Source organism: Scardinius erythrophthalmus, assembly GCF_964197995.2.
Source record: "Scardinius erythrophthalmus genome assembly, chromosome: 2".
Classification (NCBI taxonomy): Eukaryota; Metazoa; Chordata; class Actinopteri; order Cypriniformes; family Leuciscidae; genus Scardinius; species Scardinius erythrophthalmus.
This window is the reverse complement of record NC_138222.1, coordinates 48862192-48880399: the sequence shown is the minus strand read 5'-3', so window position 1 is coordinate 48880399 and position 18208 is coordinate 48862192. Positions and strand designations below refer to the sequence as shown.

At 38.2% G+C, this 18208-nt stretch overlaps 2 protein-coding genes across 4 annotated transcripts in view; both read left to right on the top strand.

Moving 5' to 3' along the window:
- Window positions 1–204: 204 nt before the first annotated feature.
- Window positions 205–2884, top strand: htr2cl1 (5-hydroxytryptamine (serotonin) receptor 2C, G protein-coupled-like 1; the record flags this gene model as incomplete). Its single annotated transcript, XM_081356350.1, has 2 exons — window positions 205–400; window positions 1926–2884. Exons 1-2 carry the CDS (start codon window positions 277–279, stop codon window positions 2882–2884), a joined length of 1083 nt encoding a protein of 360 aa, XP_081212476.1. The 5' UTR covers window positions 205–276.
- A 2720-nt stretch (window positions 2885–5604) lies between these two features.
- LOC308684781 (actin-binding protein WASF3) overlaps window positions 5605–18208 on the top strand; it is a 29641-nt gene continuing 17037 nt past the window's right edge. The window contains exon 1 of one of the 3 annotated variants that reach the window (XM_081356063.1): window positions 5605–5835. The gene's annotated coding sequence lies outside the window, so the exon portion shown is untranslated. The remainder of the gene's footprint in view (window positions 5836–18208) is intronic. The other 2 variants (XM_081356065.1, XM_081356064.1) reach the window with 2 other exon arrangements.

Genomic DNA, 18208 nt, shown 5'->3' with positions numbered 1-18208 from the left:
TTGGTTATTTAAAGCTTGCTGACATAACAGTCTTTTTTAGCTCTTGGTCTGAAGTCAGTTGTCTGGACTTTTATAATGTGATCTGCCATGCAGGACCACTTTGCCTTCTGTCTCTCTTAGCTATCCTTTCTTTCTTTTTGTTCATGTGTTTTATTAAAGATGTTTTCAAAGCAATCTCTCTCTCTCTCTATCTTTCCAGATTATGCCTGGCCATTGCCCAGTGCTCTCTGTCCTATTTGGATATATCTGGACGTGCTTTTCTCCACTGCTTCCATCATGCACCTGTGTGCCATTTCCCTCGACCGCTACGTGGCCATACGCAATCCGATTGAGCACAGTCGCTTCAACTCCCGCACCAAAGCCATGCTGAAGATCGCTGCAGTTTGGACCATTTCAATAGGTCAGAGAAACCTTGATATTATCATTGATTATTTCTTACAAAAACAAGCATGTAGATGCCTGAAATGGTGTGGCAATCCCAGATAACCAGCAGAGCAGCAGCCTGAAAATCCTGCAGAAGAAAAGAAAGGACAAACACAACATAATTTTCCAATGACAGTAGAGGTCTTTAGATTGAACAGTTGTATCATTTGTACCCACTGAAGTCAGTGTCAGTCCACTGCAATCCTCTTGAATCTATTACTGGAATGTGTTCATATTTCACAGGACTCCTCAGAATGCCAGATTATGTTTTTTTCAAGGCTCCAGCTTGGTCTAAGAGGCCCTCAGATCAGCAACAATGAAAATGATTTGAAATGACATTGTATAAACAAGCGCCGGTTTGGTGATTGTGGTGATTTTCTCCATCACGAGAGCTGCTGCTCTAAATTCAGAGTGGCTTAGATTAATTGAATGTTTGTGGTCTGGTTATCGCATACTTGTAGTGAAGATCACCACCTACGGTTCAATAAAGTAAACCACAGCCTGTCATTGTGTGTGGAACGCCAAAGGATTGGCATGCTCTTCTGCATTAGCGCCCTCTAGAGTCGTGTGACTCTAATGTGAACATGACTGATCTAATCCAACAGTGATCATGGCTGATCTAATCCAACAGCAGAGTTAAAGGATTGTCTGAATTCATTGATTGATTGATGCAACTGGTGTTTAAAGGTTTAATGATTTTAATGGACTTATTTCTAGAAAGATAAACTCTTCTTTACCCGTTTTTCTTTGAAATGAATGCAAGCCTAAACACTCTCTTGGACATAGTGTCTCTTTTTCTCTCACCCACATAGGCTTTCCCTTCCTCTATTGTTTCCATCTCAGAGTGTGGCGTAGGTATTTTAGTTTTTTTTTTAATATACCATTATGGTTTTTATTAATATTTTTTATTATATTTTATTGATATAAAGTTATTTTTATTTATTCATCTAGTTGCCAAGGCATTTCATTTAGGTGTTTCATTAGATATTTATATTTTAATTTTTTTAATTTTTTTTTCCAGCTAACAAAAAAAAAAAAGTTTTAGTTAACAATAGCAACAATGTTCTTTCTATCCTCTTTTATGTTTCTCTTTGTCTCCTGTTCATCTCTTTTCTCCATAGAAGGTTCTTGTCTTATTTGCTAAAGACTTAGTAATGGCAGTGCAGACGACAAGAGAGTTCACACATCTAACCTCTCTCTTGTTTGAACATGAGCCCAATGTTTATTTGATTCTTATCTGGATCCAAAACCGCATTAAGGTTTCTATCTGCCTTGACAGTCTCATTCATCTGCTCTAATTAAATAAAAATTTCTCTCTCTCAACCATCAGGAATACTGATCTAGTCGGATAAGAGAGAAGATTTGTCTCAGAATTCGCTGAGCCCGTTGGTCTCTTGTCTCCAGCATCTGTCTCAGACTTTGTTAGTCAGACTGTTTCTTTGGTGTTTTTTTTTTACGTATATTTGTTTAATATTCTCTCTCTTACTTTTCCCCAACTCCAGGTATCTCAATGCCTATCCCAGTGATCGGACTGCGTAACAGAGATAAGGTCCTTATAAACGACAACTGTGCTCTGAACGAGGAACGCTTCATACTGGTTGGCTCTTTTGTTGCTTTCTTCATTCCTCTGGTCATCATGGTGGTCACGTATTGTCTCACTGTCCAAGCACTTCAGCGTCAGGCCACAGTCTTCCTCTACGAGGGCAAAGCCTCTTCTCAGCAGCCATTGCAGCCTCCTGCTCCACCCACTTCCCAGTTGGAGCCGTCGTCGGCTCCATCACGTCGCAGCAGTCTGAATTGTCTACGGATCAGCACCAGCGATGGAAACGCGCTCGGTCTGACCGTGCCCCCGGACACCATCTCAATAATCCCAAGTTCAGAAGCGCCGTCTCAAATGAATTCGCCCGCTGGACGGGACCCGGGTGGAGCCCGCGGGCGGCGAGGCATGATGCAGGCCATCAAGAACGAGCGGCGAGCATCCAAAGTGTTGGGTGTAGTGTTCTTCCTCTTTCTTTTCATGTGGTGTCCCTTTTTCATCACTAACGTTCTGTACGTCCTCTGCCGTGGGGCCTGTAACGAGCCTCTGCTCATGGAACTGCTCAATGTGTTCGTTTGGGTGGGTTACATCTCATCAGGTGTCAACCCTTTAGTGTACACTTTGTTCAACAAGACCTACCGAAGGGCATTTTCAAGCTACTTGCACTGCCAGTACAAACAGGTGGGGCTTAAACCCATCGTTATACACGTTCCTTGTCCATCCCATGTTGTCACGCCTATCGTGATCTGCGAAAAAGTTTCGATTGACCGGAACAGTAACTGCCCCAATGGGAACGGGAACGGAATCCGAAATCTGGAGCCCCATGACATGGACACTGACCCTGGACTGGAGCTGAAACTGGGAATATCAGAGCTCTCCATCAGCAGCGGTCACAATCACACAGAACACACCAGCAGTGTCTGAAAAATATTTCTTAGTTTGACGTGGAAAATAGGACAGGTGTGACAGAGCTTCAAGTGATGCTTAGATCTCGAGATGTCACACTTACAAGAACTTGTAACTCTCATCGACTATATCACAGCATAGAATGTATGCTGAGTTAGCTACAGAAACAATAATCTGACCAAGTTTGGAAAAGGGTGTATGTGTGTGTGTGTGTTAACAGGTTCAGATGTTTGAATGCCATTAAGTACTGCATGAGCACCCGGTCTCTTACTAAAGCAGCCCTGGACATTATGAGACAGCAGTTCGTGTAAGATAGAGTCATAGCATCCTCATGTGGTCAGTTGAATAATTACAAACAGACCTAGTGTGAATCCAAAAAAAGAGTTACTGTGTCATCCAAGCTAGTTGCATTACAATATAGATGATAAATACATTTGCAAGTCAGATCATTGTTTGTGTAACTTGTAAACACCTCCAGTATACGATATGCTGAATTATTTGAGTGGCAGTAAAACGATTATACAGTTGGGGGTCACATCTTATTTCATGGCCTAACAATACTGAGGAAATCACTGCAAACCACCTCTCACAGTGACCTATAGCAAACTAGACCTAACAGAACAATGGGGTGAAAGTCATATGCCAAATTTACACTGTAAAGGTGGCACAGAAGCGCTTTTGAAGTGGTGGTTTGGTGTCTTTACACAAATTGTTTAATGCTGCTCAGAGGGGGAATACATCTATTTACACAGCAATTTCAATAGTATTCATTTATAGTCGGGGCTAAGGTGGGTCAGAGCAGGCAAAATTTAGTCTGGCTTTTATACAGCATTACGTCTTTACACAGAATTTTAAGCAGGCACTGAGCAGCCTTAAATCGGTTGTGCAAAGATGCCAATACTTTGATCAAGAATTTCAATTTGCATCTTTAATGCTAAAATGTAATGCAGTTTGAGCTTTAGTCCAGTCCAAACTACTTCTCAAGGACTTTTTTCAGCAGGTATTAAAGTGATTTGCCTCTAGCTCTGGGGAACACGCTTTCCTGTGAATGTAAGGTTAGTTGTGTGCTGCCTCATCAAGTGGTCATGACAGAATGAGAGAAGCAGCAAAAGTGCACAACAGACAAGAGTACTAAAACAATTTACTTTTTTTATGGACAAACCCTCCATGGCAACAGATGTTGGTCAGTAAGACCAAAAATGCTCAGTCTAGGGATATATAATGTATAAAGCTGTACATTTTTGCTGTTTTCCTGTGTAGAACCTTAGAATTTCTCCTGTATCACCTGCCCTTGTTCAAACTCCCATGTTTATACCATAGCCTGTAAATGTTTTACCAGATCCTCTTTTTTTTTTTTTTTTTTTTTAACTCCCATCATCCTCACAATGTTATCATTTGGTGAAGCTGCTATTTATTTAATAAAAAAAACCTATTATCATTCATTCTGCAGTACACCTCACTGTGGTGGTCATTGTGTTTGTAAAGTTTTGTAGATTTAAACATGTCTTTAAGAGTTTGGGTACATCTACCTACAATGGAATCAAATTGATTCCAGGACCATGGACAGTGCCAGATGCATCAGTGGGCGGGACATCTTTACATCTTAAACAAAATTACATATTTAAAAACGTTTTGTGGAAATGACATCTATAAGCCATCTGTTTAGATATTTTACCTCAGACTAGAAAAAAACAAAAAAACAATTTATCTTATACATACAGCATTACGTCTTTACGCAGAATTTTGAGCAGGCACTGAGCAGCCTTAAATCAGTTCTGCAAAGATGCCAATACTTTAATCAAGAATTTCAATTTGCATCTTTAATGCTAAAATGTAATGCAGTTTGAGCTTTAGTCCAGTCCAAACTACTTCTCAAGGATTTTTTTCAGCAGGTATTAAAGTGATACTAGAAAAAAAAAAATGTATACATACAGTTTAAGTAACATGAACTAGCATGGAATTAATGTCAGTAAATTATATAATGTTAATACCTCTTTTATAAACTCTTAAAATGAGTTTGGTGTAAACTGCTGACAATAACACAGGTTGTAAAATTAAAAGCCACACGATGACGTAAAGTTAATCAAATACAAGTGCTTAAATACAAGTATTGCCTTGTTATAGGTTTATATTAATTTATAAATATTATATACATGTTTACTTCTAAAATATTTTACAGAAAATGTACGTCTTTGGAATAAATATGTATATACATACATATATATATATATATATATACATACATATATATATATATATATATATATATATACATACACATATATATATATATATATATATATATATATATATATATATATATATATACACTTAACGGTGCTGCCATCTACTGATAGAAATACAAATGTACGGAATAAGAAACAAATTATGCATAGGCCTACTCTGAGCTCAAATTTTCACTATTTGAATTTACACAGTAATTTACACAAATATATTCCTAACATCCCCGCAGTGGGGACATTTCTGTTTAGAAAAGCCCATTAATTTGTCTTTACCTGTTTGTGCTTATAATGGGTTCAACCGTAACTGGCATTTATCAGACGACAGTAGGCTACCTAATGGAACTACGTAATGTAGTCTTATTGGACAGTCCTCACTGTTATTTTGTAAAGATTTCTGAGGTAAAGTGTTTTTTTTTTTTTTTTTTCCTCTGCTGCTCCAGTCGGTCCTTATTTTAGTGGGAGGTGGTCAAGGCTAGAGTCTGCGCATGCGCGCAGGGCAGCGTTTATCTTGCTCTAGCAGAAGACTCGACGCTGTCAAGGAAACGCGCACGCTGGGCGCATCGTTCCGAGATTTACAAACAACTGAACCTGTCTCGCGCACCGTTATTCATATTAGCCTTTGCAGATAATAGCCGTTGAGCGACGCGTGCGATGTAACAATACAGTGGGAGAGAAACATACGGACCGAAATCAGAGAGACGCCGCGCCAGTGCTTGATATACACAGGTAAACGGTCTTTTAATCGGTTTTGCATCTCTCATGGGCTTGGACAAAGCTGAGCTGCTAACGCTAACATCGCGCGCAAGTGCTCTGTTTTGATCACGTAAAAAGGCTGTGGTGTGTTTTGTTATGTGTGTTATTGCTGTAACGAGGATTAATGTGATACCGTGAAAATATTCGTAACATGGAGTGGGCATTTTATTGTTATTTGCTTTGGCGAGAAATCATGTGGTACTAACAAATAAAATATGTTTTCAATTGAGACAGGAACTGCGACGGTATAACTGTTACATCCATATTTTTGTTTACATAATTTATAATAGGTCGATCTAGTTTGCCTAAGGGCTTGCTGTCTCCAGAATATGTATGTGTGTGTAACGTGAGTGATATTTCTTGCATAAATCTACAAAAACAAAACTATGATAATTATAACTATTGTAAAACACAAAAATAATGGGTTATCTTCATTTTTTCTTTGTTTGTTTTCTGTCCACCCAAAGTCTGTCCATCTTTTCATTTAAGTATTCTCTCAGTTTTCAGACTCCTCAGTCTCAATTAGGGCCTACCTGGTTTTGAGTAAATGTTGGACCCTGCACTTTTAGCTCTTTTCCAACATTTGTTGCCTAGGCTATATATGTTGCATTTCTTATGAACCTAAATATTTGGTTGGCATCATTTATTAAAATAAAAAATAATCTTAACATTATTTTATTTTTTTAAATTATGTACAAGTGAAAACATCTCCAGGGCCCCAAAAACTGCCCCAGACTCCAGAGGGTGTCAATTTGATCATGTTAGCCCAAGTAAATGATTTGTGTCCACTGTCTAGCGTTCTCACCAACTTTGAAACGCCCCCCTTGATTGTGACTGTCATGAGCCGGAATGGATCTGTTTACTTGAACTTTAGCATTGATGTCAATTCGGTAAATGTACTGAATAGACATGTTCACAAGTCTTTAACGGCCAAGTCAAGTCTCAACTCAAGTTTCTGTTTAGCTGAACTGTACTGCCTGTATTTGTACAGCAGGCCACCTCTCTGCTTTGTTGTGTGCAAATGTGTTTGTGTGCAATGCCAATGTAAAAGTGCTGTTTGCTGCTATTTTGCCTTTGCCTTTTGTTACCCTACACCAAAAAAAAGAAAATGCAAGCATGGCCTGTCTTTTGAGCCCATCGAAAAAGGGCTTTCTAGGTCACACTACATATCAGGATACTAGACAGCTGGACTAAACCAGTGCCTGTCTCATTTTCTCTCTTTTATTCACTTCAGTTGTCAATATGAGTAGGTACTGCTTTAAATCATTTGTTTCCGGTTTTGTGAGCAAACCCAAAAACACACACAGACATGCATACACACAGTCTGTTTTACCAGCATGCTTACTCAGTAATTTCAGGCAGCAGTAGGGCATGATCGATGCTATGTCGTTGTAGTTACTTAACATGGGTGTCACGGTGGTCATCATTGATGTTGTGAATCAATCCACTTCTGTATAATGTCATCAATCTCAGACTGATGGTCTGGCTGTAGACTTGCTGTGGTAGTCGGTGTTAAACAGTGTTCGACCGTACACCGATTACATTACTTGCCCATTGCGGCACTGTCGTTTTGCTTTTTTATAGAAATATAAACCATTTAGTTCAGTTGGACAAAGGACACTACAATTAGACTATAAACTAAAAAGACCCTATTTTAACAATCTTAGTCTTTAGTCTAAAGCGCACGGCGCAAGTCCACTTTTGCTAGTTTAACGACAGGAAAAATGGTCGGTGTGCCCGGCGCATGGTCTAAAAGGGTTTTCCCTATTCTCTTAATGAGTAATGGGTGTCTGTGTTTTGGGTGTAACTTGAAATAAACCAATCAGAGTCGCACCAAACTAGCAAAAAACACTTTCGTCGCACCTGGCGCCGCATTGCACCGTGTGTGGCGGAGAACTTGCGCAATATCTTGTCATTGACAAATATCTTATCTTGTATAATGTGCGGCCAGTGCTCCCTATACACAAAGTATGCGTGATCACGAATTCAAAAGCTAAAGTGAAAAGCGAGCGATTGGTCGATTAGTTGTCCATCAACCAAGTTGGTTATCGAAAACACCCAATTTATTTATTTATTTAAAAAAAACTAAAAAAAACTCAGCATAACAAATTTTGTAACAAATATGCTGTCTTCAGTAATGCATTTCAAGACGGTTATTGTCTGATTTCAAATTGCATGCTGTGAACAATGCTTGTTTTTTGCATTTTATTCCATAAATCTTTCCATGTGTTTTTTTTTTTTTTTTTTTTGGGTGGACTATGATTTTTGATTCAATGACCCTGAATCGGCCTAATTATGTAGCACGTTTGGGACCTGGTCAACTAGTCATTTAGACAACCCACCAACTAGCAGGGGTGCGTTCTCCGATAACGTTGTCTCTTAGCGCGCTACGAAGACTCAAAAGGTACACCTTAACTACAGGTATACCTTTCCTACGTGTGTTCTCCGAACTATACCTTAGGATGTTGCTTAAGGTAAACCTTCTTAAGTTCGACCTTAGCAGGCGCTGTCCATGGTGGAGGCGCTGAATAGGTTGATATCGATGCCTCGATGATCGATTGTGCGCTCTTTCCTTCACAGCGGTATAGGTAAAGTATTGAGAAAACAATGTTCTTTATAAAGAAGCGTTTTAGAAATAGTACAAACTGCATTTATCGGGGCTCATTGAAATATATACATGCAGAAATAAATATGAGTATGTGTTTATAATTTAGCAAGTGTGCAATCCCAAACCCTCACGGCCATAAGTGTGTTAATGTTCTCCACAACGTATGCTGATTATCCACCAGCCATGTAGTTGACATACACTAACTGGCTCCGTGGACGGCGCCGTCTTTGATTTAAAACAAGTACTCGCTGTCTCGCTGCCATAGCTATAAAGTTTGTGCAACTCATCTTTCTTTATATAGACTCCTAAGCCTTTTCTGTCAAATGGTTCGCCAGCTGATGTGCCTTAGGATAGTAATTAAAAAAGCTAACAACCATTAGTGTATAGAAACTTTATTAATGAAAACACTTCCATACACTGGGTGTAGGCTATAACAACTTAAGTATTTTATGTGTAAAATTTTAAAGTAAAGTAAAAATGTAATTTTAATACTAAATCAGATTTTATATTAAATGTTCATATAAAATTTTCTATGTGTAATTAAACTGCGATGTAAAAAAGCTTTTTGCGTAGTGGTGGCCACTAGCGGTATGAACCGTCAGCAGCGATAAGGTATAGCTAAGAGCGCTCCAGACCAACCTTACGAACGTATGACTTACAGAAGGTATACTTAACTAAGAAGGTTTCGGAAACCACGTATTAACGATAAGGTACTTCTTAAGGTACAACTTAAGAACGACGTAGCGTTAAGGTAGCTTCGGAGAACGCACCCCTGGTTTAGTTTTGCACATTCCTAATTTGTCCTTAAATTCTTTACCCTCAGTTTCACAGACAAGGCTTAGCTGGAAGCAACTTGAACAGGAATTTCTTAAAATATGTCAGTGGGTGCCATTGTTTTGTCTCAAGAGGCAAACCAGTAATCTTTTTTTATAAGGCACATTTATTAAAGGTACTTAAATGTCCTAAACTTAGGCCTAATCCTGACTTAATTTAAACTTTGTCTGTGAAACCGGGCCTTAAAGTAATAAAGTAATCATTCTTTTGGGTCTTCTCTGAGCTGAAGGTTTCATCCATCTCCATTCAGCCCACAGCCATATTTCACTCCCCAGTTAGCCCACCGCCTTCTCTCCAAACACCCGAGTTTATTTTTCCTGTTAGCCTGCCCCCTTTACTTAGATGAAGGGATCCATCCATGTCCTAATAAATTTGGAACTTCAGATACAAAGCAGGTCACAGATCAGAGCAGTCCTCAAAGCACTGGCTCCAGGGAGTGACCCCTTTTGCTCCAAAGCCTTATCCAGCCAGGGGTTCATGCACAGGGACTCCAGCTAGGTCACATGGTGTCCTGGCTGATTTGTTCCGATTGTGCTGAATGTAGCACATTTAATTGTGTGTGACGGAGTGAGGAGAGTTCATGGGAGAGAAACAGAGAGCTTACCCTCAAGCCCATCCCAGTTTAACAAATGAACTCTTATTTAATGCTAAAGTTTGGGCTTTAGGGACCCTTTTTTCATCTAACATTAGGCTACAGCTTATATGATGGCTTAACATTAGGATACAGCACATGTATTTTCATAAATTTATTCTCAGTTTTCAGACTCCTCAGTCTGAATTAGGGCCTACCTGGTTTTGAGTAAATGTAAATGTTGGACCTTGGACTTTGAGCTCTTTACCAACATTTCTAGCCTACAGTATATGTTGCATTTCTTATGAGCCTAAATATTCGGTTGGCATCATTTCTGAATAAAAATCTAAAAAATAATCTCAACATCAATTTTTTTTTCAACTGTTTTGTGCATGTTAAAACATCCCCAGGGCCCCAAAAATGCCTCAGACTCCAAAGGGTGTCAATTTTATCATATTTATGTTTAAAAAATGTGGGGAGTTGGTCCGATTTTGACCAGTGTATAGGCTGTCCCTATTGCTAAATCATACATAACCACATCACATAGGCTAGATCTATGAATATTATTAGCGGTGGCTGCAACCCTACAGTGTTTGCATGCACTGACACACAAACAAATACTCTGTTGTTTTTGTTGAAAGGAATGGCTGTGTTGTTCTCTGCTTTTCACCAAATCATTTGCACACTCGTCTTTTTTACTTTTTCTTTTTTTCTATCCGAAACTATAGTAACATTGAAACCGAACTCGCACAGTGTATGCCCGCCTTTAGTCAACTTACTGAAATAAATGTAAGTTTAACTGAAAATAAATAAAAACTAAAACTGAAATAAGAATAAATTTAACCATATTTAAAAACAAAAACTAATAAAAATGGCAAAAACACATGAAAATGTAAACATGAAAACATATATTAATAAAAATAGAGGGTCACATATAAATAAAACTAAAATAACATTAGTCTGAAGTCATTGACCTTGGAGGGAATAATGTGCATTTTGTTCTGTCTTTCTGTTTGTCTAACTCTCTTGTCTGTCGAAGTGTTTGGCTTCTGCTCTTCTCTCCTCTTTTTTTGATCAAGCAACAATCGGGAGCATGAAAGGAAACCATGGCAACACTTCCTCTCAGTCTGCACTAATGACACTCTTGTTCTGTGTTCCGAACGGCACTGAATATTTGGGATAAGGGGACAGAATGCAGAATGTAATCGTATTTCCTTAAAGGTTTTTTTTTTTTTTTGATGGCTTTGGTTGAGGGTTGATCAGCATGGCTCCCAGAGAGCATTGTGGAAGCCAGTGGAAAAGGGGATAAGGGGGGATCAGGGGCTCTGGAATCTGAGCAGCACAAACACGTCTGCTCATCAGATCGACCCGCTGTTTGTGCTCCTCTTGATTTGACATTTAAAACATAATTTCCTCCTGAAAACTGTTGCTGGGAGAAGAGAAAGGAAGCGGCAATGACTCGGATGTTGGACAATGTTTGTCAGTTTTGTGTGTATGGTCACAAATGTTAAAGATATCCGATATTGTTGATGTTTGTACAGTTATGTTTGCATGTCAGCGTCTCTCTCAAACATCAAACTCAGGTTCGGACCAGGCAATCGAACCAAGTGTGAAACCACCCTAGTCAAAAATATAGTTTTTTCGATACGTAGCCTATCGATACTGAAATATCTGAAACCGTTTCAATACAAATTTACACTGATAGCAGCTGCGCTTTCTCGCTCTCTTCTCCTTTCTCCGACAGCGAATTGATATACCCGCCTTACTTGTTTCATTCGCTCCAGGTGAATAGTGTTGTTGTTACAGAGCGTGAATTTCAGTACGAGATTGCAGGTATTGCACATTATTTAACTCATTCTGCACCCCGCGAGTACCAACTTGAGTTATTTTATTCACGTAAATACAGGTGGTTATGTTTGTATGTCTTAAGTGAACGTTTACAGTTGAGAAAAAAAACGCATGTGTAACAATAGATGCGTGCATTCGCTCTTAAAGTGACAGCAGCCTAATAAACCTGCTGTACTGCTAATTATGCTATTAAACAACAACAAAAAAAGATAAAATCAACTGCTCTCTTGACTGAATAACCTTTGTAACTTTGGATTAATCTGTATTTAATATTTATAATAAAGACTTTTATCCAGTTTTATTTTACATTAAATTACTTTATTCAAATTCTGTAGTATTTCTTACCTTAATAGTACTGTTAGACTTTGCCAAAAATCTTAAAGCACCTTTGATTTCATTTATCTTTATTCTGTTGTACCGTATTTATTTGCATTATCGTTTGTAATTATAGTTTATTTATATTTTATTACTGACTGTTTACTTGTCTAATGTAAATTCAATTCAGACTTTGAAATCAAGCTTCCTTGTGCTGTTTGTACGCTACCGAATTACCCTATTGTAAAAACACAAATACACTGAGTGAGCAAACATGTATGTGAGATGATAATAATAGGAATGTTTCTTGATCACATAATTGGCATATTATAATGAGAGCTTTTCCTTCACAGAAATAAATTACATAGGCTACACTATACATTTTTATGTATCTTTTGTTGTAGTGTGTCAGTAGGAAATATCGGTTTACATTTCCAAACATAAATTTTGCCATTAATTGTGGCAAAATCCAGTGAGATTTTTGTATGCGCAAGGAGTCTGACAACAGCCAGGATGATCTAATCTCACCATCATCGACTCCGTCTGGGATTACATGAAGAAACAGACAAATCTGAGACAAATGCAAAGCTACAGTACTGTGAAAACTTTTTGGCACTTTCTTAAAGGGATACTTCAGGATTTAGCATTAAGCTTTGTATTAGTAGAAAACCTGTAATATTTTTGAATTACCGTGGTTTCCACCCTCATATCCCCGTGAGACGAGAGATTTATGTATTTTTTGTCTGGAAAAAAACGTCCGATGACGCAAAAATCGTCATTTTGCGTCATCGGAGGATTTTCTGGCCAGAGGCTAAAGACTACAGCCAGTAGGAGGAGCTGTTCCGCATGTTTTCAGCCCGCCCGTAGAGGGTGGGATCTCACTCACAGAATGTACACACAGTGTCAGCTGTCTTTCTTTGGAAGCTAAGCTAGCAGGCTCTTATTCTTTCCAAACCGCACAAACGCCAGTCTCCTTTCTCTGCAGAATGCCATAAATCCGCTCAACCAATCACAGCGCACCATTCCACGCATTGTAAACAGTAACGGTGGCGCTCTGACACCCGGCATCCTAGTTTTCCTTATCTACTTTGCACTTTTTGATCAACAAACAAACAAAAAAATTAATACATTTGACGACATTGATGAACCTGTGGTGGATTCTGCCGTTGGGAAGAAACGTAAGCCATCGAAATCCAATCATTTACGAGAGGAGATTAAGAAGATGAGGCACGCGGGAGGAAGAGAAATGCCGACTGTTGCTTGTTCTCACACGACAGCGGACAGCGTCAAACTTCTGTCGAATGCTGACACGTTAACCCCAGGGGATCTTTTAAAAAACTTTCAATTCTTGTACTCAAAGTCAACGAAAACCGAGCAGGACCAAGCCATTTTACAGCTGATCGCCGTCAAAAAAGTTCAGAAGGTATTTCTTAGCGATGGCTGATTGAATGTAGTCTATGTTTAGTCCAGTGCGTGCCTGTATATAAGATTAGTATTGACCGAGTTCAGAGGCTGTCATATGTGGATCAACTTACTTTGTTGTGTATTTTCAACAGTTTCAATATGAAAAATAACTTTTATATTGATTCAATGGATTAATTGCATTTAAAAAAAAAAAAATGTGTCATGAATTTATTGCATTTTTGGGGGGAAAAAATCATCTGTTTTTATAATAAATCTTTGAAAATCAAAATCTGGATTTGAATTATTTATGTTATTATAACCTAAAGATGCTATGTGAAAGTTTGAAACAGAAAATAGTGGTTTTCATCTTGCCACTTTCTTGGTAAAGAAAACACATTTTTTACTCAAATTAATCAAAATGGATTTATCACGTTTAAACTATTCAGAAGTAAACATTGTAGCTGACAGTGTGTTTGTGTCAGAATGTTTATTTTTAAACCACAACCTTCTAAGTGCTTCTTGTACCGATATATTTAACATGTCTTTTGCATTTCTCATCCAAACAACGTCTAACTTGGCACTGCACTTACTCGTGCCCAGACAGCTGTCGAGTTTGAAATCCATCGGAGTAACGGTTCGACAGAGATATGCGAATAACAGACAGGATAATTAATTCCAATTAGTCGTTAGATTAGTCGACTAACCGATAAAATAATCGCCCGACTAATCGTTTAATTAATAATCGTTTACCCCAGCCCTAGTTGATGTGCGTTTTAACATTGCTTACCAGAGGTGGACGAAGTACACAACTTCCTTACTTGAGTGAAAGTATAGATACTGCTGGTCAAATATTACTCTGTTACAAGTAAAAGTTGTAAAGACCTATTTTTACTTAAGTAAAAGTACAGAAGTATTCGTTTTTAAAAGTACTTAAGTATCAAAAGTAAAAAGTAAATGTCAATGCATTTTTTTTATTATTGTTGCATTGTTGTATGTAATACTTAAAGTACCGTATGCCTCTAAATCTATGCCTGCATACCTACCCTCATATCAATATCAAATTTATTTCTAGAATACAGTTCTAGTAGTGGGATTAAATGTGAGATTGAATTGAAAGTGCTCCCAATAACGTCCACAATGGTTTCGGACACCCAAATGCCTGTTCCCTCAAATATGGCCCTATTTAAAGTTTTTTGGCTTTTAGTATGAATATGTTAACCTTACTGTTATCTATAAGCTAGTGTGCTCCAAAAAAAGTGTCAAAATTTGCATTTAGAAAACCAAACCCAACGTTGAAAATGAAAATCAGGTTTATGTCAGAATCCAATGTCAGATTGACGTTGATCTCCAACGTTGGACAGACGTTGTATTGTGGTTGAAAATGAAAATCAGGTTGACGTCAGAAACCAACATCAGTCGGGTTCTGATGTCAACCCGACTTTTGTTTTCAATCAATATCCAACGTCAATCAGATGCAGGGTTCTGACGTCAACCCGACTTTCATTTCCAACCAAAATGCAACCCCTGCAACCAAAATCATCCACTGACTGATGTTACTTTTTACTCAAGGACCTTGACAGAATTGTAGTGGAGTAAAAAGTACGATATTTGTCTTTCAAATGTAGTGAAGTTAAAGTAAAAAGTTTCCAGAAAAAATAATACTCAAGTAAAGTACAGATACTCAAAAAGTGTACTTAAGTACAGTACTCAAGTAAATGTACTTTGTTACTGTCCACCTCTGTTGCTTACAAAATTCCCGCTCCTCCGTGAGAGATACGAGACCGGCGCGTCTCAGTAATGACGCCACCGGCCTCGCGCCGTTCTCCCGCGGCCCTCAGCCTCGTCCTGCTCGCCACAGTAAACATGATGAATGGGGACTGTTGAACGCAAAAGCCGAATCCCGGACATTTTGGGCGATCTCGAAATCCCGGGCAAACTCGTCACGAGACTCACTAGTAGCCTAACCTTGTTGTTTTCAACTGCGCTCTCTAACCGGTAGGTGTGGCTTGGGAGTGGCCTCCTAGGGCAGCGAAGCAAGTGCATTCTGGGAGTTGTTGTCTTTCATCCACATAAGCCAAAAATACATTTTCTGGCTTTTCTCAGTCTACAAAGCTCCAAATTCAAAAATTTCTTCACATTTCTTCTACATAAATGACCTAGGCTATTTTAAATACACATTCATCTTTCCAGAGGTGAAGTATCCCTTTAAGAGACTTTCTAACATAATGTCATAAATAGATTTGATTTATCAATTAACTTCTATTAGCTAAATCAAATCAATATTTGGTGTGGGCACCCTTTGCATTTAAAACAGGTACACTTGCACATAGTTTTTTAAGTAGCTTTGCAGGTCCGTTTCTTCAAGCATCTTGGAGACGTTGCTGCAGTTCTTCTGGATTTAGTCTGTCTGTTTCTTCATGTAATCACAGACGGACTCAATGATGGCGAGTAGAGCCCGACCGATATATCGGCGGGCCGAAATTATCGGCCGATATTAGGCATTTTCCAAACTATCGGTATCGGCATTTATAATGGCCGATAAATTAATATTTAAAAAATAAAATAAAAGCAGACGAAACACCCTTCAACCATGTTATGAGTGTTGGCGCTGCATAGTTTGTCCACCAGAGGGCACTATACAAGGAAGATCGCTAACATCAATGAGCTTGGAAATCACAACGAACTTATTCTGCCTAAATAAAGTAAAGATTACTGTATTTATAACTAGCATATCTGTAGTTCCAGTCTCTGCATTGTAAAATGTAAGCTAGGCAAGCGAGGAGTGAACATTTAGACGTAGAGAAAAAGTATCAAACATAGCCTGTGCATAAAAGTTAACTTTTCTTTTACACGTGTGAAATCCAAGTGTGCGTTGCTGACTTCGTTTAGCTGCAGCATTAATGAGTCACATAATGTATTTAGTGCATCACTAAGTAGTAGATTTTAGAAGGCAGGCGGTAAATGATGATTGAAAATGGTTTGTTGTAGCTTGATGGAATAGATGGATAGAATTAAAAGAGTGCAGGTAAAGGGATAAGCAAGTTGACATTGTAATTATAAGGTAGCTTATAACATTGACATTTGGCATTTGCTTTTATCAAAAGCGACTTACATTGCATTTCAAGGTACACATTTACAATCTTATCAGTTCTACACACACACACACACACACACACACATTATTACATAATTGAATTATTACTGTCAATATTAATAATAATAGTTGACTTTTTTTGTTCAAAGGACTTTGTTTCACATCTTAAGTTTGTATTTTTATACATTATATTTATCAGAACTTTAATATATTCTGTTCTTTTGTGACAATAAAACAAACAAGTTTATTTTTAAACTGCATTATCATATTATTTTAGTAAGGCTGAGGACTCTTAAATAACGACAAATAACTAATGTTAGGGAAATCTGTTCATGTTTTGTTACGCGTTTCTGGATTTTTTTTTTTTTTAATATATATCGGCCGATATATCGGAAAATATCGGATTTTTAAATCACGAAATATTTGTATCTGTATCGGCCTTAAATCCTTTATCGGTCGGGCTCTAATGGCGAGATCAGATCTCTGTGTGGATCATACCGGCTGTTGTCAGACTCCTTGCGCATACAAAAATTTCACTGGATTATTACAATTAATGGCAAAATGAATGTTTGGAAATGTAAACTGATATTTCCTACTGAAACACTACAGCAAAATATATAAATAACTGGCCTAGAGTGCCTAAGACTTTTGCACAGTACTGTATATTAAACAAGTTAAAGTAATACATTTTCACAATTTTTTGGATCAAATAAATGTACCCGCAGATGGATTGCATTTGATTGGAACCTGTTAAGAGAATGAACGTCAGTGTTTGTGACTAATGATATAGTGTGTGATATTTTGCAAGCGGTCTGCAGGCACTTGGCTCACAGTGGGAGATGAGTGTTTGATAGCATTATACATTGACTTTTAAACACATGCCTGTAGAGAGGGAGAGCTAGGCCTTTAATTCCATTATAAATGCTGTCTGTTTCACACAGAGCAGAAGATCATGCACGCATACAAACTTAATAAATGACACTGATGCACTTCAAAAACAACATACATCCACAAAAGCGGGTAGTTCTGTCTTTAATATCATGCAAACAGAGACTATAGACGCTCACAGTCTGACTCCTACTGCTGCACTGTAACTGCTCCTAATCAGATGATTTTGAATGAGTGTTTAGCGTTGGTTAATGAGGTGAACCTCATATGCTCATTGCTCTTAATATTCATATTAATATACGTATTACTGCTTTACATCCCCACCACACACATTAAAGCAACTCAACAGTTCACTCTGCTGCTCTTGCTCTCCCCTCCTGCTGTCAGAGAGAGATGGGGAAATTCAGACATGCTTAGGTAGTCATTAAATAACTAAATTAATGGTGTGTGTGTGTGCAGTCCTGGTAAACCCTACGTTGTGGGGAGAAAATGTCCCCACAAAGATAGGAATATCAGTAATTTTTTGACCGTATAGGGATATTTTTTGGCCCATACTAAGTTTTGTGTGTGTGTGTGATGTGTAGGGTTAGGGGATAGAATATACAGTATAGAAATCATAATGTCTTTGGAATGTCCCCATAAAACATGGAAACCCAACGTGTGTGTGTGTGTGTGTGTGTGTGTGTGTGTGTGTGTGTGTTGATTTTCAGATCTCTGTGCTAATGTCTGTATATATCAGAGAGGGAGGGGCTTACAAGAGTGGGTGTTGCTCTGCTGCATTTCT